Raw genomic sequence first — 15612 nt, 5'->3', positions numbered from 1 at the left:
GGAGGCGGAGGTTGTAGTAAGCCAACATCACACCATTGCAGCGCAGCCTGGGCTACAGAGCGAGACTCCGTCTCAAAACAAACAAACCAAAACGAGTGGCATGTTTATCAAAGGGGATGCTGCATCTCCGTCTGCAGGTGTGTGTAGCGGGCACACATGACACGGTGTGCTGTAGTGTGAGCCTACCTCATCTCCTTCCTCAGCTTGAAAGGATGACGGTTCATGTTCTGACATGCCATGGGCATGGCCTGCACAGCTGCACTCAAAATGACATTAAATATAGGTCAAGTGGAAGATACTCCTTAAGAGAAGGCCGAGTCAGCACTTAAATAATTTGACCATTGGCACTCAGAAGTTACCCTGGTTTTTCCGTCATTGAGGGAGTTTGGTTTTTGCCCCACATTAAACAGCAGGAGCAAATTTCAAGTAGAAGGATGTGAACCTAGAGATAAAAAGGTTTTTTTGGTGTCTTTGTTAATGTAAGGCTAGCAAGCTGCTGTAATAGATCTTGATCCCCGTGGCCTAAACTTTTTTTCTTATTAATACAGTGGTCTGATGTGTGTGTTGCTCAGCGGGTGACACCCTTCCAGGTGCTGATTCAGGGACCCGGACTCTTCTGAGTCGTGCTGTAGGTTGTCTCCGTTCCAGTGTGTGTGTGGGTGCATGTGTGTGTGCGCGTGCATGTGTGCGCGTGCATGTGTGTGTGTGCGTGCGTGCATGCATGTGTGTGCGTGCATGTGTGTGTGCACACTTCTGCTCACATTCTATTAGCTAAAGCTCAGAGAGCCACACCCTAAGTGCAGGGAAAGCTGAGAAGTATGCTCTGTATGTGACTTCTCTGGAAGAGGAGGAAAGGGTTTTGTTGATGGTAGATTATGCCAGTGATTTTCACACCACCCGCATCAGATTACCTGGAAGCTTATTAAAACACAGCTTCCCGGGCTCCTCCCCCAGAGTTTCTGATTCAGCAGGGCTTGGGTGAGGCTCAAGATTTCCCGTTTCCAGCAAGATCCCAGGTGACGTTGTTACTGCCGGCTTGGGGATCACACTTTGACTAGCCTTGGTTCTGACACATTTTTGCGTCTTCATTTATTCATGCTGTTCATGAGAACCAGAAATAGCTTTATTTAAGAATGACTTGAGAGGGAAGAGAGAAGAAGGGTAGAGTAGATAGTAGTCTTGGCCAGGCCATCTGAAATGTTAAAAATAATTCAAAGTGGATGATTTCTTAGAGGAGCTGGAGCTTTGGAGGACTGTAACCTGGGCAGTCCTGTGCTAATGAGATGGCCGTGCCTTGCTCCCTGGCAGGAGCCATAAGTAGGGCCCTCTATTGCCAGGCAAGGGGGCTTTCAGCTTCGTTATCTCTGTTGGAGCAGGGAGGTTTGGAGAATGAAGTATGTAAGTAGGTCCCGGAGAAGTGACATGGAGAAGTTACAAGGAAGAACTTGAGTGAGAATCAAGGGGTTTGTGCTTGCCGGAGCAGGCCCAAGCCTGGACTTTGGACACAGAAGAGTTGGACTTGGATTTTTAATTTCTTCAAGTCTCAGGAGACTTGCCACATGGGGATAACATCTATTCTGTTAAGTTGTTGTGAGAATCAACGAGATTAGAGATTCGTAAACTTTCCTGATTGGTGGTGCTTCTAGGTTAAAATAAACATCTAACAGATTCATTTTTTAAGTGGTTCGTTCCAAACAACCTCATGCATATTTATGCCCAAACAACTCAGTAGCTATTTGAAAAAATACTACATATCAATTTAAAGAAAAATATTTTAGTTTCTTGAATAACCACAATTACTTACTAATGGGATGTGTGTACCTGTGGGTACGACACAGCATCTCAAACCTCGGAACTGTACCGGACATGGCTGTTCTCTTTTCCTGTTCTATGTCGATGTTTTTTAAATTGCAGCACCTGCTGAAACTCTTTGCAAAAATATGATGGCATCAAAAAGAATGCAGGAGTGAAAGGCAGTATTAAAACCGTGAATGCTCCCTGAGTTAGTAGTACAGACGGTATCTGACCTATGTTGAATCTCGCCATGTATCCCTCAAAAATGTAAAAGAGATTGCATCTATCAGTTCACTGTGTGACCTGGGTGCTTTGATGTGCGGATGGAGAAATGCGGGACTTGGTAGGGTTTTCTTTTCTTTATTCATTCCTTTCACAAATGTTAGCTGAGTAACAGTGAAGTATCGGGCACAGTGCTGGGTGCTGTGTGGAGGAAAACATTTCACCCACAGAGTGTGGTCTCATGGGGAAAACCAGACATTGAATCAGATAATCACACAAATGTAGACTTCCCCTGGGGCCAGTGCCATGAGCCAGCATTTTAAGGTGCTATAAGAAAGAATATTTGACCTAGTCAAGGGAAGTTAACATGGCAAGAAGGGTTAGGAACCATATTCCAGGCAGGAGGAATAGCATTCTGGACAAGTGTTTTTCAAACTATCAATGGTGAAGAACCTGCTTCCCCCCATCCGCCAATGGCACTGTTGTTGATTCTTGACTAGTATGTAGCTTGCGCGGACCATGTGTGTTTGACAATATCTCAGCTGTTGAGATTTGTCCAGCTGATCCATGCATTTAGATACTGAAACAAAGCCAAATGCAGGGAATGTTTCCAAAGGCTGCAGTGGACTGGTAGCAGTTTGTAGACCATTAAAATGTGCAGACCACACTTTATAACTGCTCCAGACAGCGAGAACAGCATGTGCAAAGGTCCTGTGGTAGGAGGCAACTTGGTGACTATGAAGGAAGAGAGAAGGACTAGTGTCAGTGGAAGATAAAGTGAGAAGGCAGAAAAGTCAGCGGGCCTGGGCCTCAAGGCCACAGTAAGAATCTGAGGCCCAGATGAAGACGTTTCCATCCTGGTGGAGAAGGGGAAATTGTCTCGACTACTTCCTAGGTAATAGCTTGAGAAAATTAACAGGCCAGACATTTGGCTACAAAGATGCATTGTGTGATTTGGGCAAATGGCAGTTCTCCCCCCTTTACCATCGATGTAGAGTTCAGTGGCATTTCAGCCTCCCAGGGCAGGGAGGATCCTTGCCTTGGTGTGAGTGGGCCTGCTGGAGTGTGTCCAGGTGGTCGCAGAAGCACCTCCAGTTCCCTGGCAGATGCTGTCAGGTGCTCAGGCTCCGTATGGTACCCATGCCACTGGCAGGAAGTTGGAGACCACGCGTGCTGCTGCTCTCTGGGTGTGAAGCTACCTCTCCTGGCGGCCTTGTGAATTCCAGCTGTTCCTGTGAATTCATTTGGGGCATGTTACAAGAGTCTGTTGCAGTCCTTCTGCTGGCCTCTGCCATTCTGAGGTTGAATGGTATCCATGGGTACCAGGTGAAGGGTGGGCATGGCACAAATCCTGGATGGACCTGGCCCTTGCCCACAGTGCCCCATTATGAGCTCTGTTCTGATTTAAGAATCCAGTGCCCTCTCCCTGCTCGGGCTGACTTCTGTGGGCATCTGGGAGGGACTTTTGGTTTCCAGCTTCATGCGTCTGCAGTCTCGATGTTGACTTCGGATCACTTCGCTTTTCTGCCTTGCTGTGCAGAAGAGGGTAGGAGAGGAAAACGATGATGTGTGGTTTCTCTGTGCAGGTACTTCGTGCTGGATTTCGAGGCTGGCATCCTGCAGTATTTTGTGAATGAGCAAAGCAAACACCAGAAGCCGCGAGGAGCCCTGTCTCTGTCCGGAGCCATAGTGTCCCTGAGCGACGAAGCTCCGCACATGCTGGTCGTGTACTCTGCTAACGGAGAGATGTTTAAACTGAGAGGTGCGTCCTTCCCCCAGTCACTTTGCAGACAGGCCTCATGGGCTGTGTTTATTGTTGCCATGGCGATGGCGCTCTTGTTTTTCGATTTTTTGTTTTTTTTAAATTACCGTTGACAGTTTGCTGTGTGGGGAGGACTCTGGTGACACACATTGCCCCTCTTATCCCTGGGGTGGGGAGATGGAGCTGACATTAGGAATGCCTCGTCCCAATTACCTGAGGAATTAAGGACAAAGGAAAAGTGAGTGATTGCCAAGGCAGCGCACCTTAGGACTTTGAAGATCTTGAGTATTAGCTCATGATGTTTTCTTTGACCTGATAGTGTGACTCTTCACTCTAGTGCCCTGTGAGGGCTGTGCTGTGAGGGCTCAACACGCCCTCTAAAGGTCCTAGTATCCTCCCCGCAAAGTTTAGTAAAGTGCCCCTTTATTTGAGTTCTGTTCAATCTGCTTTAGTAGAGCCTGGTGAGAAGCTACCTGGAATGGAGTTAGTGACCCTTTGCATGCTTCCTTCCCTTTTCTTTGCTCCTTCAAAATGGATATCTTTGCTTTAACAAAGAAAAAAAGAACATAGATACCTGCCCAGCATCCCAGAAAGGAGGATGACTTTCCAGGGAGTCCAGCATTCACCCTCAAGACACATCCGTCGCACAGAAATGTCAGACTTGTAATAAAATTACAGTGTAATTTGATTGCTAGATCATTCCACCAGGATCTGTTATGGTTGCATTGCTGTGATTCTTCTGCCACTTCTCTTCTAATAAAATAATGAAACAGCAAATCCAAATGCCCACAGGTGCACGTGCGCACACACACACACACACACACACACACACCCACACACCATACGGATATGCAGAGACTATATTATTTATCAAGGCCTGAGAAAAGGTAGTATGTATTAAGTATTGAGAGGTGGTTGAAAATTCTGCCTTTTTAATGTAACATTTTCTTTTGACTAAGTAAGAGCTAAGTACGAAGAAATGGTGCTTGCTGTCTGCACTTGACCATGACTGGTTGCCTCTGCAGAGTCTGACTGAGGGACTGGATTCCTCACCTCGTAGCCCAGCTTTACTACCCAAGAGATGGAATAAACTAATGTTTATTATCCATATACAACTCATATTTCAGAATCTATAAAACAATCCAAAAACCTATGAAGTAAAAAAAAAATGTCTATAGTTGACAAAAATTTTTCAGGAATGTGATAAGATTCATGCTCTCTTTTGAGATTCATGCAGTGTGCATTCCAGCTGGCTAGATTTATATGGTCCTTGGCTTCGCTTTGCCATTTATTGGTTAATAAATTATCAGTGCAGAAACAGTAGTCGGCGAAAAACTGAATGGCACTTTCCACCCTGCCTGTGGTTTATAAAATGACACAAATGCGTGCAAAAGAAAAATCTGACTAATTTGACAGTTGAGCAATTGAGCCATCTTTTTTTGCCATGGAATCATTACTATCCTTTGGATTATTAAACCCTCGGCTTTTTTTAGAGGGCAATTTTAATAGCAAATATAGAGATTTTATGATCTGCACGGGATAGTCACCAGTGCTAAATTTAGCTAAAACTTAACTATAAAAAAGTCAAGGTAAATTCCTGCATGTATCCGGCTTGTCCTTAGCCGGTCCCACAAGGAACTGGCTGTTGGTGTCTCATTTCACATCTTACCTGCACGCAGTAGGAGTTGGATCACGATGTCATGAGACGCAGAGTTTTTGGGAATATTTTTGATGCGGAGCTTTTGGCTAGCACTGCCACAAACTGGCAATTCTTTCAGTTTGCTAAGGAAAAATACCCTAATTTCTGCAAAACCCTTTGTCTTTGGAAGTTCATTTCACCTGGAACCCTGTAAATCAGACTTGCGCCATAGGCCTCTCGGCAGACAAATCATTTGGGATTTGGAGGGGCCATCTTTATGCCTTAAGTGGGACTAAGCCAAAGAATTTCCCACTTGGTAACTCAAGATTTCTTCTCTGGAAAGTTTGAGTTGAAGTCAGGTTTTATGGACAAAATGACACTTAGTGCTAGTGTTTTAAACAGTTACGGTTTCCAGGAAATCATGGTTTTTTGCTTTTCATAGTCAACCTTACAGCTAGTGTTATAATATTTATGCAGTTAGTTATGTGGTTAAGTTGATGATTTAGGTTTCATTAGATCCTGTTATGTGCCCATGATATTTAAGAATAACTTTTTATATATATTACTTGAGAGCTAGGGTGTATACATGGAAGAACATGGCTAGATGATATGACTACTTGTACGTTAATGTCTCTGCGGGGAAATCTGAGGCTCTCTAAGGCAGCATTTGATACCTTCCTCTATCCAGTCATGTGAATCTTTGAGAACACATATTAAAATGGTAATTCAACTGCATGCCTGTTTCGTAAATGCCAATAACACCACAGTACAGCTCTGGTACGTAGCAAAGCCCCTGAAAAAATGCCGTTTGCAACTCATATGAAGCTACCCAAGGTTAGAGGCATTTGAAAATGAGCATGTGGTCCCTTCCCTGCTGCCTTTTTAAAGAAGTATTATAGAAATGATTTTTTCAGAGGAGATTTAAAAAATGGCAGAATTATTCTCATAAAGAGTATTTCAGAATCCATTTTTGCTATGGCTCAAGAGAGGATTTTCCGTGGAGAGTCAGTGCAGCCTGTGTGTTGGTGTGAGCACAGGCCGCCTGAGAACGTGGTGAGCTGCGCTCGCTGGCTTCCCCACCTTCTCTCTATCTTTCACTCCCCAGGCTCCCCACCTGCTTAGGTGGGTGTAGAAATAAGTTGGGTGTGTTTTGGAGCAATCTCCGCAAGCATTTCTTTGTCTGTTTTCTCTATTTTAGCTGCTGATGCAAAAGAGAAACAGTTTTGGGTGACTCAGCTTCGAGCTTGCGCCAAATACCACATGGAAATGAGTTCTAAGGTAAGTAACCATTAGAAAGGAAGGAGCCATTCAAATAACCTGCGTGGCTTTTAGCCTCATTATTTGTTTCTACGGGGAAGGTGTTTTTCAGGTTATTTTAAAAGTTACCCGCTGCAGTGGAATTCCTACCTGTCCTGCAGCACATAAATTTAAAGCCAGGATAAAGTAGTAGAATGTTCTCGTAGGTAGAATACAAAGGCACGCAGACACTGTAGGAACCGAATCTGGAAAGTCACTTTTGCATTCTGTTGTCGATTTAGGCAGCTGTTAATTGGTCTGCTGAGACGCTCTAGTGATGATTTCATTTTGGAGGCAGAGTTGCCAGATTTACAGTTCGTGAACACTTGTAGCCATCACTGATCCTTAAATGAAACTTAGACCCTGAATTGCTCATGGACTTTGTAAGGAGCTTCTGCGTTCCTAGTGTATAAAAATGTTCTCCGGTAATTTGGCATCCAAGCATGCTTTATTTTCTCCTGGGGATCTTGTGTTAGGTGTGCAGTGGGTACGAGGTGGATTTTCATGGATTACTGTGGAGGATTTTCAGTCGTTATAATACAGGAAATAATTTCAAAATACATTTATGTAGGGCAATAAATATTTGTTAAAATTCATGTTCCATGGGGTACTCCTTTAGATCATTAGTTCAAATATAGTTTTTGTATCCAACTGCTATCTTTTTCCATATTCCATGCATCTGGTAGAAAGATCCATACTTCAAACTTCTGATGATTCTGTATTCTAGAGCCTGCCTGCTCCCTGGGTCAGGGTCGTGTGAGATGTCTTACTTAGATATACCTCGCTGTTCTGTCTCCAAATAGAAACTAAAATAATGTCTTCAAAATGCTTTTTTTTTTTTTTTAAAGAGACATCCCCTTTTTTCCTTGACTTGCTTATGATAGTGGCACTTACCTGTCATGCCTTGCTTGACTTGCCCTAAGCCGAATCTTCAGGAACTGTAGGTGCGGCCCTATTTCTAATGCATTTTCCCCCAACTGGCCTTCTTTATTTTCTAGGAATTATAGTAGGAGTTCTGGACATTTAATTGGTGCTTTATATGCACCTAGGCAGTGCAGTTTGTTTTTGTCTTTTTACTTTTTATAAACCAGAACAGAAGAGGGTAAAACTGAAAGGACTTGTCTCCGCCTATTGCCGTATGTGCTCCTTAGAGATAGTCGCGCTTAACCATTCTTGCTTATCTTTTAGTAAATTTAGGCATGTGTTGGTATGTCTTGGTATGTGTATGTGTATATATCTGTGTGTCTGTTTTTTACATAAATGGGGTCACATGCATGCTAGTTTTGTTGTTGTTATTGTTGTGGTTTTGAGACAGAGCTTCACTCTTGTCACCCAGGCTGGAATGCAATGGCGTGGTCTTTATTCACTGCAATCTCCACCTCTCGGGTTCAAGCGATTCTCCTACCTCGGCCTCCCGAATAGCTGGGATGATAGGCATGTGCCACCATGCCCAGCTAATTTTTGTATTTTTAGTAGAGACAGGGTTTCTTCATGTTGGTTACGCTGGTCTCGAACTCCTGACCTCAGGTGTTCTGCCTGCCTCAGCCTCCCAAAGTGCTGGGATTACAGGTGAGAGCCACCTCGCCCAGCCTCTTTTTTTTTTTCTTAATAATACAGTTTTGAGATCTTTTTATATTAGGCACATGGATTTACTTTTAGTTGCTCTTAACTGTTCTTGCATATCTTTCTAGTAAATGTAGGCATGTGTTAGTATGTCTTGGTATGGGTATGTGTATATATCTGTATCTATATATATACATGTTTTTACACAAATGGGATCACATGCATACTGTTTTATCTGTCCTTTTTTTTTTCTTAATATATTTTGAGATCTTTTTATATTAGGCACATGGATTTACTTTCACTCCTTTTTGTATGGCCAGATGGTGTTCTTAGGAATGGATGTCAGTGCTTTATTTAAGTCTCCTACTGATGGAAAGTTAGAGTTGCTTCCTTATTGCTATTGTCACATACAATGCTGTAATACATGACATCTTTGTGCATATATATTCTTATACCTCTAGGTGTATAATCTATAGGATGAATTTATACCAGTGGAATTGCTGGATCATAGAATATGTCTTTGAAATTTTCATCGGCGATGCTACATTGTCTTGCACAACAGTGGCCCTTATTTTTTCTTCCACTATTCTGTGTGAAAGGGTTTGTTTCCCCCTCCCATTAACTGGGTGTTGTTAACATTCAGGTTTTTATATTCTCACAGATCAAAAATGGATACCTCATTATGTTTAATTTCATGTCTAAAATCATGACTGGGGCCAAGTATGTCTTCAAATGTTTATTGGCCATTTAAAAAAATAATACAGGCTGCCAATTTATATCCTTTACTTGTTTTTCTGTTGAGCTCATTTCTTCCTCTTGATTTGCAGTGGCTCTTTGTGGACGAAGGATTTCTTTTTTTGGGCTGTCATTTGTACTGTTCATATTTTTTTCTAGTAGACAATTTGTATTTTGAATTTGAATAAAATTTTTGCTATGTGGAATATTTAAGTTTTTGCAGTCAAGTTTATGAATAGTTTTATTTTTGGCTTTTGGTTTTGTATTGTAGTTAGAAAGGGCCCTCTGCTGCAAAATTATGAAAATGTTCTTCACTGTTTTCAAGGAGTTTATAGGTTAGTTATCATATTTGAATCACTGATTCATCTGGAATTTATTTTGGGAGTGGGAATTGAGGTAGGGGAACCAACTTTAAGTACATTAAGATTTCGATGAATCATTGTAGAGAAGAAAAATTGAAGGTGTCTTAATGGTAGTAAAAAAAAAAAATTGAAAATTCTTGGAAGCAGAATTTGATTTCCTGATGTATTCTCTGGTTAGCTTCGGGGATACTGACCCATCTATTAATATTAGAATCAAAATAAGTAATAATTTAGAAGTTGAGGCCTGGAGAATTCTTATTTGAGAACTGGAGATGAAAGTGCTCTTACCACTCATTTGCCTCCTAGCTAGCATGATCAACCAGGGAATAATAATTTTAAAACTGTGAATAGACCTTATTATTCAGCATTATCAAATTCAAGGCTGCTGAAGCAGAAGTTAAATGGTGAAAACAAAGATCGGTTCCCTCCTCTTCACTATGCTTCTTCTTTATTCTCAGCAGATCAAATCCCTTCACTTTAGACTATAGAGAATGCTTTCCCTACAGCTGCTTAGAATTTTACCTTTTAAAAACTCCTAATGTAGTCTGGGCATGGTGGCTCATGCCTGTAATCCCAGCACTTTGGGAGGCCGGGGCGGGTGGACTATGAGGTCAGGAGTTCAAGAACAGCCTGACCAACATGGTGAAACCCTGTCTCTACTAAAAATGTGAAAAAGTAGCCAGGCATCGTGGTGGGTGCCTGTAATCCCAGCTACTTGGGAGGCTGAGGCAGGAGAATCACTGGAAGGCAGAGGTTGCAGTGAACCGAGATCGCGCCACTGCACTGCAGCCTGGGTAACAGAGAGAGATTCCATCTCAAAAAAAAAAAAAAAAAAAAAAAAAAAGCCATAAAATCTCTTATGTAAAATCATGTTCAGGGTGGGGGAAAAAAGTATGTTCCCTGGAACAAATATTAGGCAGGTAAGATGGTGCTATGATTCAAACTCATTTTAGTAAGAATACCAGGATGGCCAGATTCATAGAACTCTAGAGCTGAAAAAGGCATTAAGGAGGGCCCAGACAGTGGTTTCAAAACCCTGACCTGCCCTAGTCACTACCTGATGAAGTTTTCCCCAGCCTGGAAGTGAAATGACTAAAACAAGGAGAGAATTATTCTCAAAGACAGCTTTATTCAAAATAAATGACTGCTCTTCCTTTCAAAAATTATGTTACTTTGCTTTTGGTTGGTTCAAATATTCTTCCTTTCATTGTAGAAGATAAGAGAATATTGATTGCATTTTTTAAAAATGGAGGTTTATTGGAGTATAATTTGCATGCAATAAAATTTACTCCTTTTAAGTGTAGAGTTCAGTGAGTTTTGACAAATTGTACATATAGAGTCCTGTAATCACCACTGTATCATCATTCCACCCTGCCAGCAAGTTCCCTCATTACCTGCTTTATGATCAAGCTCCTCTCTGACCCCTCAGCAACTGGCAACTCCTGATTGGTTTCCTATTTATAGCTTTGCTTTTTCTAGAGTGTTCTATAAGTAGAATTATGTGGCTTTTCACATCAAACTTCTTTTACTCAGAAAAAATTTTTGAGGCTGGGTGTGGTGACTCACACCCTGTAATTCTAGCACTTTGGGAGGCTGAGGCAGGCAGATTGCTTGAGTCTGGGAGTTCAAGACCAGCCTGGGCAACATGGCGAAACCCTGTCTCCAAAAAATACCAAAAAAATTAGCTGGGCATGGTGGCACACATCTGTAGTCCCAGCTTCTCAGGCGGCTGAGGTGGGAGGATTGCTTGAGCCCAGGAGACAAAGGTTGCAGCAAACTGAGATTGTGACACTGTACTCCAGCCTGGGTGACAGAGCGAGACAGTGTCTCAAAAAAAAAAAAAAGCTTTTGAGTTTCATCCATGCTGTTGTGTGTATCAGTAGTTGGTTCTGTCTTTACATTTTAGCTATTTTAGTGGAAGTATGGTACTTTTTGTTCTTAATAGTCTACTTGCAAAAATCAAAAGTGTGAATAACCCTGTCAATTCTCAGACTTAAAAAAGCAAAAATATGTATTGGCCTTTGAAATCCAGAGGTCTGGCTGTCTCACCCAGCCTCCATTGGTGTAGACACAAGGAAGCCCCAAGCAGGAGGCAGTGTGGCTAGGACGGGAACCTGCGTCTCCCGACCTCTTGTTCTTGCTCTGACTCTAGCCTCACAGATGTTAGTTAGGGCTACCATGTGCTTCCCTCTGTGGGTGGTGGGGCCCCTTCTAGGACAGTTTCTGATTCTGGTTGGACAGAAACTGACAAACAGCTGACAAAATTCCCCCTTTTCTCCATGTCACATAGATTGATCTGGTGGCTTCCAGTGTTATTTGAGGTGGAGTCACCCGGGTATGGGATTGGTCTGCTAGGAAAAATAGAACACATACTTCCCCTGAAAACATGAACAAGAAAACAAACTTCCAGTCTTTAGTGCATTATAAAAATTAAAGCAGCATTGATGGGAAGAGTGTTGAGAAAGAGCCATTAAGGTCTTTTTTTTTTTTTTTTTTGGAGATGGAGTCTTGCTCTTGTCACCCAGGCTGGAGTGCAGTGGTGTGATTGCAGTTCATTACAACCTCCGCTTCCCAGATTCAAGCTGTTTTCCTGCCTCAGCCTCCTGAGTAGCTGGGATTACAGGCACCCACCACCACAACCAGCTAATTTTTGCACTTTTGGTAGAGATGGGGTTTCATCATGTTGACCAGGCTGGTCTCGAACTCCTGACCTCAGGTGTGATCCGCCTGTCTCGTTCTCCCAAAGTGCTGGGATTACAGGCGTGAGCCACTGCGCCTGGTCAGACCATTCTTATGAGAATCTACTTGTGTATAACTTTGGAGGTCTCAACTCAAATGCAAGAAATGCAAGAGTGAGTTTCTTGCATGTTTTTTTTTTTTTTTTTCGAGATAGGGTCTCATTCTGTTGCCCAAGCTGGCATGCAGTGGTGCAATCATGGCTCACTGCAGCCTTGACCTCCCAGGTTCTCAATCCTTCCTCCCACCTCAGCCTCTTGAGCAGCTGGGACCACAGGCACGTGCCCACCATCATGCCTGGCTAATTTTTTGTAGAAACAGCGTCTTGCTGTTCTCCAACACCTGGGCTCAAGCGATCCTCCTGCCTTGGCCTCCCAAAGTGCTGGGATTATAGCCATGAGCCACCGAGCCTGGCTTCTTGTGGTTTTTATCAAGTGGGTGGCGGTAAGAAACTTCTAGGATAGTAACAGTGGTGTTACAGGAATTCAGCAAGCATGGAGGATGAAACCGGAACTGGCCTGTTGGCGGAGGTAATGGTAATTAATACTTATATTAGTGTAGCTTCATCCGTGATAGTGTTACTCTTCACAGAGGTCCTGTGAGGTAGGTGGTATTTTTCCCTCTGTCTGTTTTTTTTCACTCTGTCGTCCAGGCTGGAGTGCAGTGACCTGATTTTGGCTCACTGCCACCTCTGCCTCCTGGGTTCAAGTAATTCTCCTGCCTTAGCCTCCTGAGTAGGTGGGATTACAGGCACCCGCCACCATGCCCAGCTAATTTTTTAATAGAGGCAGGGTTTCACCATGTTGGTCAGGCTGGTCTTGAACTCCTGACCTTGTGATCTGCCCCCATCGGCCTCCCAAAGTGCTGGGATTACAAGCATGAGCCACTGCGCCCGGTCTATTTCCATTTTTATAAATTAGAAAATGGAGGCCATCTGAACCTAAATGACAGGCAGAAAGTCACACAGCTGTTAGGTTACTAAGCTGGGACAAAAGCCCAAATTGCTGAGCACGCTCCTTCCCCTCTCCGTCTCCTATCCTAGTTTATTGGCTTAATTCGAATAGAAAGGTTCACCCCCACCCCCCTGAACCCTCTATTTTCTTACATTGGAGGGGAAACAGTTCTGGAATAGGATGTCTGTAGTCTTCATGTAATCAAAGGAATCTTTCTTCAGTCTTCTAAATTGATTCTGATTCTGTGGTTTTCTTTAAGTGATAGTGTTTAAAATTCCATCAGCCTTTTGCACTAATTTTTGGGGAATGTAAGCTTATTATACAAGGTGAGCATTTTGGGGAGATTCCTGTAAACCTTGAATGAACAGTGTCTTCTGATTAATTATGTCCATCTTCCAATTCATGACACTCTGGTTTAGACGTGATATTGTGGGGTTCAGAGTGAGAACATCTGTTTAAATCCCTGCTCTGCTAGTGCTGCATTGAGCATATCTACTTCGGTCACTTTTGTTCCTTCTGAACCTCTGTGTCCTCATCTTTGAAGTGACGGTATCTGTCTCATAAGATTGTCATATAGCTGAAGCAAGACAGTGCAAGTGAAATCCATTTGCTGATGTGAAGCAGTCCTCGGGGCTGGAGGCCCAGTAGCACGTGCTGATTTTCAGTAACGCTGCTGCTTGTGAGTTCAAGACTCTCGGCCGCCCTTCGTGCTTTGACAAATCCCTCAAGGAAACAACTTTGCTTTTTTTTTTTTTTTTTTTTTTTTTTGGGACTGGTTTTCACTCATGTTACCCAGGCTGGAGTGCAATGACGTGATCTCGGCTCACCGCAACCTCCGCCTCCTGGGTTCAGGCAATTCTCCTGCCTCAGCCTCCCGAGTAGCTGGGATTACAGGCACGCGCCACCATGCCCAGCTAATGTTTTTTCATATTTTTAGTAGAGACGGGGTTTCACCATGTTGACCAGGATGGTCTCGATCTCTTGACCTCGTGATCCACCCGCCTCGGCCTCCCAAAGTGCTGGGATTACAGGCTTGAGCCACCGCGCCCGGCCGCTTTTTTAATCCAGTTGTGGGTATGTGTTTATCGGTCTGTTTTTAGACAGGCCCTATTATTCTCAAGTGACCACATCAAAGAATATAGGGTCATTCAAAATCAACAGCAGTCAGTTTTTGGGAGTGGGGAGATGAAGACGTTTATGAATGGTGCTGTTTTCAAGTTACTTTTGAGGTTTGTGAAAAGTGGGATAAAAAGGACAAAAGTCAGGTGATTAGGGAACACGTAAAAGACATTCATACATGAAAATTTTAGTTTCATTTTTTTCTGAGAATTTTTTTTTTTTTTTGAGATGGAGTTGGCTCTTGTTGCCCAGGCTGGGGTGCAATGCCGCGATCTCGGCTCAGTGCAACCTCCGCCTCCTGGGTTCAAGTCCTCTGCCTCAGCCTCCTGAGTAGCTGGGATTACAGGCCACCACGCCTGCCTAATTTTGTATTTTCAGTAGAGATGGGGTTTCTCCGTGTTGGTCAGGCTGGTCTCGAACTTCTGACCTCAGGTGATTGGCCCACTTCAGCCTCCCAAAGTGTTGAGATTACAGGCATGGGCCACTGTGCCCGGCCTGACTGAGAAAAATTTTAAAGGCCAAACTTGATGGAAACTTAGAACATTTTCAGTAGTTTTTGGATTTTTTTTTTTTCTGGAGATGGAAGGTGGATTCATTTGTGGAGATGACTTGTATCTGAAGTGTAATAATAGTTCATGAGTCTGCTGTGATGCTCACTGGGCTTTAGTATCTTCTCCCTGACCTTTCAGCCCTAAAGGATAAGCGTGTGACAGGCAGTGACACTTATATCACTTCCTCACGTAGCGCTTTGCAGCCAGCTAGGCAGTGGTGGGATGTGGTGCTTCAAAACCTGATGGCGCTTGGGGGCCGCCTTTTAGCTTCAGGTGGTTGCTTTCTGACCGGCATTCCCCATCCTCACTGCAAATGTATTCTTAGTGTCAGTTCACTGCTGGCAGCTCGCGAAGGCCTTTTTTTCTGTAATGGAAGTGGCATTATTTTTTAAAATTACGAATATTACCTGTACACCATATAAAACATTCTGAAGATGGGAAAGTATTTTAAGAAGTCACCCCAGGCCTCACCCGCAGACATAATCTGATGCTGCCATTTGGGTGTGCATCTTACAGGCACTTTTTAATGTGGGTAAATGCAGAGACGCACACGACCCCATTTGGAGGTCCGTCCTTCCCATCGTTCTTTTCTGTATATTCGTATGCACGGAGTTTGTCCACATTGTGTTTCATGGGCCACTTACATCTCCGTGAGGAGGGACTGCGAAGATCAGGCCTGGGCCATAGACCTACTCTGTGTTCGGGCTGTTGTATTTTTAAAGTGACTGTGACCAAGTGTTTGTTTGGGAGCCTATTTCTTAGAACATTTCTGGGATCCTCTTATGTTTTATCTTCCTACCAGTAAGCCACTTGCCCTTCCTTCTGGATCATTTCTGATGCCTTGTTCCATGTCTCCTCCCTCCCCTCTCCTCTCTCCCGC

At 43.4% G+C, this 15612-nt stretch overlaps 1 protein-coding gene across 3 annotated transcripts in view; it reads left to right on the top strand.

Annotated features, from left to right (window-relative positions):
* Positions 1-15612, top strand: part of OSBPL10 (oxysterol binding protein like 10) — a 336422-nt gene that overhangs the window by 105288 nt on the left and 215522 nt on the right. For all 3 annotated transcript variants that reach the window (XM_032268463.1, XM_032268472.1, XM_032268480.1), the window contains exons 2-3: positions 3603-3778; positions 6616-6695. In XM_032268463.1, coding sequence (XP_032124354.1) covers positions 3603-3778; positions 6616-6695 — 256 coding nt within the window. The remainder of the gene's footprint in view (positions 1-3602; positions 3779-6615; positions 6696-15612) is intronic.

Source organism: Sapajus apella, unplaced genomic scaffold (genome assembly GCF_009761245.1).
Source record: "Sapajus apella isolate SASKATOON/1434 unplaced genomic scaffold, GSC_monkey_1.0 scaffold4, whole genome shotgun sequence".
Classification (NCBI taxonomy): Eukaryota; Metazoa; Chordata; class Mammalia; order Primates; family Cebidae; genus Sapajus; species Sapajus apella.
Note: the sequence above shows the minus strand (reverse complement) of the source record. Positions and strands in the feature narration are given on the sequence as shown.